This window comes from Fistularia commersonii, chromosome 31 (assembly GCF_037954325.1).
Source record: "Fistularia commersonii isolate RoL2024-O1a breed Wild chromosome 31, RoL_Fcom_v1.0, whole genome shotgun sequence".
In the NCBI taxonomy this organism is placed as follows: domain Eukaryota; kingdom Metazoa; phylum Chordata; class Actinopteri; order Syngnathiformes; family Fistulariidae; genus Fistularia; species Fistularia commersonii.
The window spans coordinates 9,361,500-9,371,806 of record NC_141314.1 but is presented as its reverse complement, the minus strand read 5'-3'; the positions used below and the strand labels follow the sequence as shown (position 1 = coordinate 9,371,806).

The 10,307-nt window shown below is 39.8% G+C and overlaps 1 protein-coding gene across 1 annotated transcript in view; it reads right to left on the bottom strand.

Moving 5' to 3' along the window:
- Positions 1-2,237: 2,237 nt before the first annotated feature.
- The window catches only part of ctnna1 (catenin (cadherin-associated protein), alpha 1), a 65,882-nt gene continuing 57,812 nt past the window's right edge, over positions 2,238-10,307 (bottom strand). Inside the window, exons 17-18 of the mRNA XM_086178551.1 lie at positions 6,030-6,164; positions 2,238-4,183 (exon numbers count right to left, since the gene is read on the bottom strand). Coding sequence (XP_086034677.1) covers positions 3,893-4,183; positions 6,030-6,164 — 426 coding nt within the window. The 3' untranslated portion in view covers positions 2,238-3,892. The remainder of the gene's footprint in view (positions 4,184-6,029; positions 6,165-10,307) is intronic.

The following is a 10,307-nucleotide window of genomic DNA, read 5'->3' as shown; positions in this document are numbered from 1 at the left end:
ATATATATGCATATATGCGTATATATATATATATAGAGAGAGAGAGAGAGAGAGAGATGTATATATATATATATATATATATATATATATATGTGTATATATATATATATATACACATATTATACACATCATAATCGGCCAGAATGAAAGGAAAGGTGTACAAGACAGTGGTGAGAGCAGCGATGCTGTATGGCCTAGAAACAGTGACAATGACCAAAAGACAGGAGGCAGAACTGGAGGTCGCAAAGATGAAGATGCTGAGGTTCTTTGGGAGCGACCAGGATGGATAGGATCAGGAATGAGTCCATCAGAGGGACGACACATGGTAGATGTTTTGGAGAGAAGGTCAGAGATGGTTGGGTCACGGACAGAGGATATATATTGGTAGAGGGATGCTGGAATTGGAGCTGCCAGGCAGGAGGTCTAGAGGAAGACCAAAGAGAAGATTTATGGACGTCGTGAGAGGATATGAAGGTAGTTGGTGTGAGAGAGGAGGATATAGAGAATAGGGTTTAGACGGAGAAGGTTGATTCGCTATGGCGACCATAAAAAAAGGGAAAAACCAAAAGGGGAAGAAGAATACACAGTATATATCAAAATATATATAAATATATTGTGGAAAAGGACCTGCGCATGATCTTGTTTGAGTCCCAGAAACATTAATTTTAAACAGGAGTTTATCTTCTGTGTCCTGTGAACCACAATTTAGCTGATGAGATTATAATGGCACAGGATAAAGTATTATCTCCAAAGATGCATCTAAATGTAGTTTAGCTCAATCCAATTACAACCATTACCAGAGCATCCTGAACACCGTAGGTCCTCCAGGAGCCCACGCAGGCGCTACGTCGTAGAATGCCGCAAATCGACCGCAGCGCTCGCGTTTCTTTTACCTTTGAGAGGGAAAGTTTTCAATTTCGAATTCTCCTCTGAAACAGAAGTAGTTTAATGGTCAGTTCACTCCAAAATAGTAACAGACGAGCATTACTTACAGAGGACGTAGAGTGGCTTCTCGACGTCCCATGCAATTTGGCTTCTGTTAGCAGTCTGGGCTTTGACAGAAAAAGTCAGACATAATAAAGATAAAAATGAATTGTATCTGTGCTGTTTTTATAGAATTTAAGAGGGCGTTTTACACTGTTACCCATGACATTTTGCTTTTAGCACTGTCCAATTTTAATTTTTCATGCTATTTCCAGGCTTCAATCTCATCTTATAGAACATATTGTGTACAAGTCAATAGTAATAAATATTTATTCCGCCCAGTGGTGTTCTCCCAACGGTCAGTTTTAGGACCACTGCTTTTCTCATACGTAAACAAAATACCCAATGTTGGCGAAAATGTTACAACCCTGCAATCCGCATGTAAACCTACAATTTATCTCTCCCCCGTTGCTAAAATGTGTCTCGGCAGGTATGCCGGAATCTACACGGTCTTATTAGCGCCATGTTGAAAATGTTGCACAAAGCATCCATTTTAAATTGTACAAATTGAACCAGATCAGCCCCTTTTTGACCGACACACTCCGCTGTATCTTCACATATTGGTCACTGTATCACAAGCTGGTCATTTATTTACAATAAATCTGACTGGGAGCTGATTGTCCAAAAAAAAGGCCTGGAAAAGAAACCGTTTTTTTATCACCGTTATATCTTTATCCTTTTGGATCTGCATGCTTTGTTTACAAAGTTCTGCATGTTGGGCGCCCACGTTTCGACGCCCTGTTATATTGGAGATGTGCTTTTTGGAATTCTGTCCCACATTCAGTGAGCGAGTACTAAAGCCGCGCTTCATTTAAGACACAGTTGAAGCTTTGGTTAAGGGGAAACCAAACCTGTGATCATCTGCATAATACATAAATCAACAAACTCTGGATGACAGTCTTTCTCCTTGTGTAGTCTTGGTATTTGTTTTTCCCGGCGGTATCTCGGTCTGTTTTTAGCCTTTTTTTGCTCTGTCTGAATGCAGTGTTGCCTCTTTTGTGACATTAACCTGCCGAGGGTCTGCGGATGGAAATTAGCCCGTGGCAACAATCGGAGATATTTGGATGTTCATTAATATGTACGTCTCCTTCGCTCTAATCAATAAATAAACATACAAATAAACAGTGTATAAAGCATTTCATTCATTCAGAGCTGCGCTGGAAATTCAAATTTCGATTTGTTTGCCTTCGAAGAAACCGTTTTGATGCACAAAGAAGGAAGAAACCGCTACATGTGGGACTACGGACGCTTGATTCAATTTAAATGTTTATTCTGATATAAAGCAGGCACATTAATTTCTGAACTGTGTGCACTTATAAGTGAACTCTCAATAACAAAAAAAAACAAAAAAAAAATCCACAGCAAAGAGGTTGATAACACTCCAGTTTCATATCCAAACTCAAAAACAGTAAAAGATACATCGATGAAAAAATATAGTGGAATCATTTGGAAAATGGTTGGTTCTACAGTAAAAGGAAAACCACCTGCCAGCTCAATCACGCCCATCCTGCGATATTTCCTAACTGTCAAACAAGCAAAAACAAAGATGGGGCTCCAAAGACCAAAACAGCAGGATTTCAAAGCCTCGCTGTACACCAATGCACCAAAACGCAGCACCGTACTAGGACTGCAAAGAAAGCCGCACTGTCAAACTCCAAAACAAAGATGTTGGTTTGAGTAAAAAAGGAAGGAAAAGAATCTCTTGATGATCATATGAAAGTTCCAACACCTGACAAATTGTTCTGACTTTGCAGAGATTGTGCATGATGTACAGCTTTGATAGGGACACGGATTAAGGACAAGGAATATAAACAATAGGCAATTTAAAGTCAGAAAAGCCCCTGCTGTGCTCACCTTCCTGTAGGCTGTGGAGAGAGAGAAGCATCGATTCCTCAATTTGGACCCTTTCTCAGATTCTGGAGGTGTTTGGTCTCATTAACAGAAAGCGAGGCTTGTCGGCTTCGGCGGGAACCGACAGTCTTTTAGTTGAGCTTGCCGGCTTCTCCCACGCTTAGTAAACAAGCTGCAAGTTCTCCAACTGCATAGGTAGATCTGCTTGTTTCACTGCGCGATAGACCTCATGTCCAGTTATGATGCACAATAAAAGCTACAAGGTCACTACTGGATTGTTGCATGACGTGAACAGACAAAAAAATGAAACTTGTAATTATAAAGATTACAAATACCAAACCAAATGCGACAGGGAGCACAAGTCCTTAGTATAAAAGCACTAAAAGTAGTGTTTAATGAAAAATTTAACTTAACTGAGCTGTATTTAGTGGAATAACATGTATGAATATAGTCAATCTTGTAGGCACACAGAAAATATATACTGACTTTGGTTCCTCATAGCTGGACCAAAATAATAATTAAAATCTCAGCAGTTAACTCTGCACATCCAAATAGTCTACAGTTTTTGCTTGAATAAAAATAAGGCAGGTGAGATTTTGCATAGATGATGCTTGTGGTTGAGAACAGTTGGTTGTACAAGTTGGGTCACAGACAGTGAAAACTCCACAGTATTACAATTCCACCAGTTAGAACACATATGATCACAATTCTCTCGGAATTAATTCACACTCCTACGATAGCTAATCCACCTTTTCCTCATTAACCCTAAAGAAAGAAATGGGAGCTATGAAACCACTGTCTATTGCCATTTTGATTCTCTGACCGTATTTTCCACAAATAAACTGCTGTACCACATCATGGAGTAAATCAGATTTTATGGAATAGATTAGGAGGCAGAGCTGAAATATACTGGGTCAAAATGGACGAGCCAACCACGCAAAGCTGGATTAAGATTTTCAAATACGTTAAACCTCTTGTCTTTTCAATGACTGACAAGCTTAATCTATTAATGAATTCATTGGTCGATCATTTGCGTTCTCGTATCAAGAACGGGAATCTAGATACTATCCATTGCTTTAAACTCGCTGAGAGCCTGCACGGGGTTGACATGCTTCTTGTGTGATGACCTCTTCACACGGTTAGTTTGGCCATCATCCTGCTTCTCTCTCTTCACCAGAGGCTTCTTCTCTGGAGCTTTCATCCTCCATGAAATAGCCGGCATATTTAGGGCTTCCATGCCTTTGCTCTTCTGGTACTTAGTAGACGCAACGTAAGAAGCCTTCACCGTCGACACCACAGTGTTCATAAGGTTCTTGGCGGCCTGGATGAGGGACATGGCGCTGTCCAACTGAGACGAAAAACAAACAAACGGAAAAAAAAAAAACGGTTAACCTTTAAGATGGGGGAAAAAAAACAACAACAAACGAAAACACTGTTTGCACCACACGATCAACAATCTTTACACACAAACAGATATGAGAAATTTGAATATAGAAGGGGGAAAAAAGGTCACACTAATTTAATCTTGACAGTTTAATGGCCGCAGAGACACTGGTGACACCTCACTGGAGGTGTTGTGAACAAACTCTCATTTCAATTGGGAGAAGCAGATTGTTTCTGCACACAGAGGATCGCTATTTAAATTAAACTGACTGGCAAATAAGATGGCCATTAATTATCAAACAGGCCTGTAAACATTGTCCTTGTACAGTGTTTTTTTTTTTTTTAAGTAAAAAAAAAATTCAATCGATTTTTGCAGCATTTAATTCTACTGTCTGTGTATTTTAAAATTAAATGTTGCATTTTAATATACGAAGAAAACATTTCATTACATTAGAAGCAAGAGGCATTGTTACCAATCAATTCTCTATGTATTTTTCAATATATTAGAGTAACACCAGATTGAAAGTAGCAGATGGGTCTGTAATCCTTATAGCTTGGTTTTTTTTTTCCATTCATTGTTTCTTAACAAGATACATCATAACTACATTATGACAAGAAAAAAAAAAGATCATTTTGGTCCTCCACAACATTTGCAAAGCCTTTTTCTATGAAAGGTGCTTATTTGGGCCAATTTTAAATGTCATTTGACAATCCAATTTAATTGCTCTATTACTCTTGGAGGGACCGGAATGGAGAAGCGGTTCTGATCCATCAGACTCTTAACCTCAGAGCTCCTCTTATTGATGCCAGCATTTTTCTCTGGCAGTCAATCATTCTTCTGCACTGTAAAATAATGATTCAAAAAATACACTGACAATGGGGTACATCCAGAAATGAAAATTCAGTCATTATGTATTCATCCCTGCACCAAAATAGGATGAGTGGCTTTTTTTTTGCAAAACACACTTGGTTTCCGAAGGAGAATCATGTTGCAATGTCCTCCTCGACTATTCAAGTGAAATGTGACCATTTTTAAACAAAATAAAACAACCAAAAACGAATTATTCAATAACTTGTCAAAGCTATTTTCTGGTGTAATCCGTAGATGAGAGAGCCTTCAATTTCATCTTTATTCATTGGTAAAAATGTCCATAATTACACTGCAGATCAAGGCAATGCTAAGTGAAAACCCCTAATAAACAAATCTGATATCTTTTTTGATGAACTTGGTAATTGGGGGCTCACACTGACTTTGGTTATCAGACTCAGAATCAGCTATAATGGCCAAGTATGTTCACACATAAAAGGAAAAGCACTCTTCTTTTTTATCGTCATAATCAATATACAAGGACTGCCAATGCAGTTGTTTTTTCTAGAAAATGACTGTATAACTGCTAATCCTATTCTTTTTTTCCTTTTTTACTTGTGAGGTGACTGATGAATGATTTTAATTTCTACGGAGAACATCCTTTGGTTTCAGCAAAAGGCCATTCTATTAGTTATACGAATGTGCAGCTGAGCGCCGCCTCAGTTTGGTTTTACACAATGTTCATTTGTATCACAATGGAAACCAAATTTGCCCTTATCCCAGTCCCCACTTCGAAAATTGACAAGAGTCCTGAGAGTTTCTGAATATAATTAGACCGGTAAGTAGAATTGATAATGGTATCGATAAATTCTATCAACTATCTGTCCTAAACCTCACTTGGCACACACACTTTGCAGATAGCAAATTATAACTGTGTCCCTATCGGCGGGTGGAATTATTACGGCCGTGTCCGTGTCGCTGAATGGAATTATGTTGAACTTACGCCTGAGACAACAAGCTCTCCTCCAAGGTTCTGAACCTCAGCCTTGACTTTGCTGCAGATGTTGAGCTGGTGGCAATACAGGGCAATACGCTGCAGGTAGGCCAGCAGGTCCTGCTTACAAGCAGAGTCGGGGCACTGCAAGACAAAAATGCAAAATTATGTATTAATGATCATGTGCATCAAAGCGTGCACTTGCAAAAACCTGTGCGCGTGTGCTTATATTCCACAAGGTTTAAGACGGCGAAATGAATTCATTTTTGTCACTTGAGTCATTTTACTGGCATTACTCTATGTGAATATTTATGTGATTCTACAGACAGTGGTCTCACTCTATCAAGATGAGTTAACAGCAGTGTGACAGGTGAGGTAGACACCCATATAAGGGACTCGCTCTGAGCCAAAATGACATCCACACCCACAATCTGGTAGATTGACAAATGATCTTCACCGTTAACCTCATTCAAGTCGCTTTGAAAAGGCAAAATATCTCCCAGTTGGTTATCCTTGGATAATGAAAATAACGTTTTGTGTCAAGCGTCTTTGTACACAGACGTGCTCGATGAAGAGCATAACATCAGCTCTGTTAATACTGATGACGTGTTTTCAAAATTCGAAAACAATATCCCTCACTTGAATAGGTAAACAAAGGCATTGGTGGGAAAAAAAAACAAGGTGAGAGTCCAAGGGGAAATGCATCAAAAACAGGGTAAGGGTTAGAGTAAAATTAATTTTAAAGGGGGAAAAAAATGGGTGAGGTCTCGTAATAAATTGCAACATTTTTTTTAAAATGTTTTTTCCAGATTTTTTTTTTTTTTAGCTTATGGGGGACATTTTCAGTTTGTCTACCTGACTTGATAGTCGCCTGTAACGTCCCCTCGTGATAAATATGGAAATAAAAATGAATTGAACTGGGATTGGCTCCAGCCCCACTGTGACCCTGAGTGAAGGATAAAGCGGTATAGACAATGACGGACTGGATGAATGAACCATGTTGAGAACATAGGTTCAAGTGACTACCTGGAAAGATTTACTGCTGCTGTTTCCAGTCTGGTAATGCAATACTGTCAAAAGTCAGCTAAAGACACCGAGTAAAAACAACACATACACACAAAACTCATGCGGAGAAAGATGAATATATTATTAAAAAGTTAAAAAAAAGGCTGACTTCAAAGAGGCACCATGTAAGAAGCCCCAAAAACGCATCACATTTAACCCCGGCAACCGCGTGGAATCATTTCATCTCATCTTGATTAGACTCGGGGTCTGTCTTCGAACAACAATTCCAAATCCTTAATCCTAGTTTACTAAACAAACCAGGCTCGGTAATGAGGCCACGGCATTCTCCTTTGTCGTGCTTGGAGTACAGGGTGTCAACACTCAGAAAGTTAAGTTAGACTTCAGAGTTTGGTTACTTAAAACATAAAGAGCACGGCAGTAGCAGTCAAGACATCACATAAATGTTATGTATCATCAGACGTTAGAGCATTTTTACATCGGCCAACAAGATATATCTGTGAAAAAACCTGGGTAACCACTGAGAGTGCAAAATGGTGTTTTAGCCAGGAAATATATTGGCAGTATTAGCTTGTGCTTGGCTGTTTGAGGGAGGAGTCCTCTGGCAGCTGTTAATTCTGAGTGCAGGGGAAAAGTGAAAGGGTGGTAAGAGCAGCCAATCATTTAATTGATGGAATCTGTAAGAAGGGTTGGTGAGATCAGCGCTAGGGGAAAGTGTGTAGTCGTGTTCTGCTGTGTCCACACAGATTGTAGAGGCACTCTAACTATATTACATAGAATGTATTACCACCATTTAGGTACAGTAACTGGAAGAATGTGAAGGCAAAACATCCTTTTATTAATGAGACGAGAAAATATTTTTGTCACATTTTTTGGGGCAATTCAAGACTCATGTTGTGAGAGGTATCCTAGCCTGCTAATGCTACAGTATCTCAGAGGAGAAGAGGGACGTGGCGAGGGAGAAGATGATTAAAAGCATGCACACAACTGCAAATAAAAAATGCATCCATTTTTTGTGCGAGCTAAACCGTACCCGCTCACATGCAGCATATCTGGATGGAGTCTACAAACCATATTGATACATCTTTTATGTTTTGAACTAAAACAAGTGCACTCTATGACCCTTGAAAACAACAAATTTACCATCTGGTTTTAGCACGGAGCATAAAAATCCCATCATACCTCATTAGTACATGATGATGTTTTCATTTCCTACAGTGGAACTGTACGCTAGTTTTTGGACCGCTCATCTCCCCTAGTTTGGACTAAGACTTCACTATCATTACCGCACACTACTGATGGTGAGCTAAATGGGGGGGGGGGGGGGGGTATAAAAGTTGGCATTCTATTAAAGAACAAATTCAAGAAGAGATGAGGAAAAAGAAAGCCTGAGGGGTTGATCATCATACAGAGAAGGTGTTATACATAACTGGGAGAATGGAGAAAATGGAAACAGGAGGGAGGTTAAAAAATGGAGGAAAGTGCCAGAGAAAAATAAGTAGATGGGGGAGAGGGTGGGGGGGTGGGGAGGGTGAAGAGCGAGCCAGAGGGGAATCGGTATGGAAGAGTAAATAAGGGAGAAAAATCCAACAGGGGAGAAGGGACGCAGAGAGGAAGATTCAACTGTAGTGGGATATGCAAGTCAATAGGAGTGTATGTACATGTGTGCAAAGGAACACACATAATAGCGAAGACCTGTGATGAGGTCGAATGCAGCAGCCATGCTAATGAGGGCTTGGGGAAGTATTCCGACGGCTCAAAGCAGGGCACTGTGAAAGCATCACTTGTGCTCATACTCGGCTCAGCTGCTGGCTTCACTCAACACTCAGGAAACTCTGCCAGGCTGCTACGGCTGTGACATGTGAATACAGAAGTTGTGTGCCGAAGCAACAAGAACACCTTGGATTGTTTTGATGATACAAATAGCAACACAGTGCGATTACTTTGCATGGTGTTCACAAGATTCTTGATAGGCGCTGTAGGCCGGGAAGCTAACGGACTGAATTTATACGTGCACTGAATGGATTCAAAACACAAATAACTAGTACCTTCTCTGAATACAGGACCTTTTTTACTTTTCACTGAAATATTTTCGAAACAGGATACGACAGACAAAATTGTAGCTGTTTGTAACCTGCTTATCAGTCTGCGGTCACTGCAGAGAACTGGACGGTATTTAAAAGTAAATTGTGTCATTGATTCATTTTGTAGCACATGACAAAACTTGTTAAAAGAGATTATCTGGCTTTTTATATTCTAATGCAGTGGTCCGTAACCCCAGGCCGCGGACCGAAACCAGTCCGTGGATCAATAGATACCGCACGAGAAATAAAGAATCTTTTATTTTGAAAAAAAAAAAAAACGGAATCTCTCGTTTACATCTCGGTCACTTTAGCGTCAAAAATGTAACCCACAAGCTAGCGGAATGAGTAAAAAACAGTTGTCAGACAGACAGTTTCTTTTCAAAGGGGAAATAAACGTTTATTAATATAGTCGCAATATAAACAATCTATGCGTACCGCACACACCCCCCTTCCCCGGTCCAGTCCACGGGGATAAAAAGGTTAGGGACCACTGCTTTAATGGACAAGAATGTTTTCCAATAAACAAGTGCAAAAATAAGGACATTTTATACTTTAATTCAAAAAGATGCAAGTTTTTTGGCCTCTCTCAGATATACTGAGAGAGCTTGCAGTCATCATGGGCATTTGTGGAAATGTTGTCATGGATTGTTTGAATTTGCAATGACAATGTGTGTGCAGTGTCTTCAGGTCTAACGGCCGGTGTTATCCAGCCTGATGACAGAGACTATTGAATTATCAATAGGCAGTACAGTTCACTAGAACTGGGACAGTTAACATTGCTTAGTCAGCTTCCACTTGGAAATGTCAAACAAGGCCACAGAAAATAAGAGACTTATCACAAGCTTGGGGCACTTGTGAGGAAAACACAGAGAAAGGGGATTTCTACTAGTTCTTCTTAAATATGAAAGAGCTGCTTTCCGTTGTCCTAATCTAAATCATCATTGTTATCTGGGAGTTTTGGGGGATTTGTCAGTCGAAACAGCCATTAAAAGGTATCTTTTTGGCCCCATTTTTGATCTCACTCTTAGTAGCGAGGGCTTCACTGGCTGATTTTAGTTACCGGTGCCTTACACGAAGCTTAGCCTACAACTGACATTTTCAAGACCGTCTTACCCGAAGCTTAAAACAATCAAGGGAGTGGAAAACCCTATTTCCAAAGTGTAGCAAATGCAAATATAAG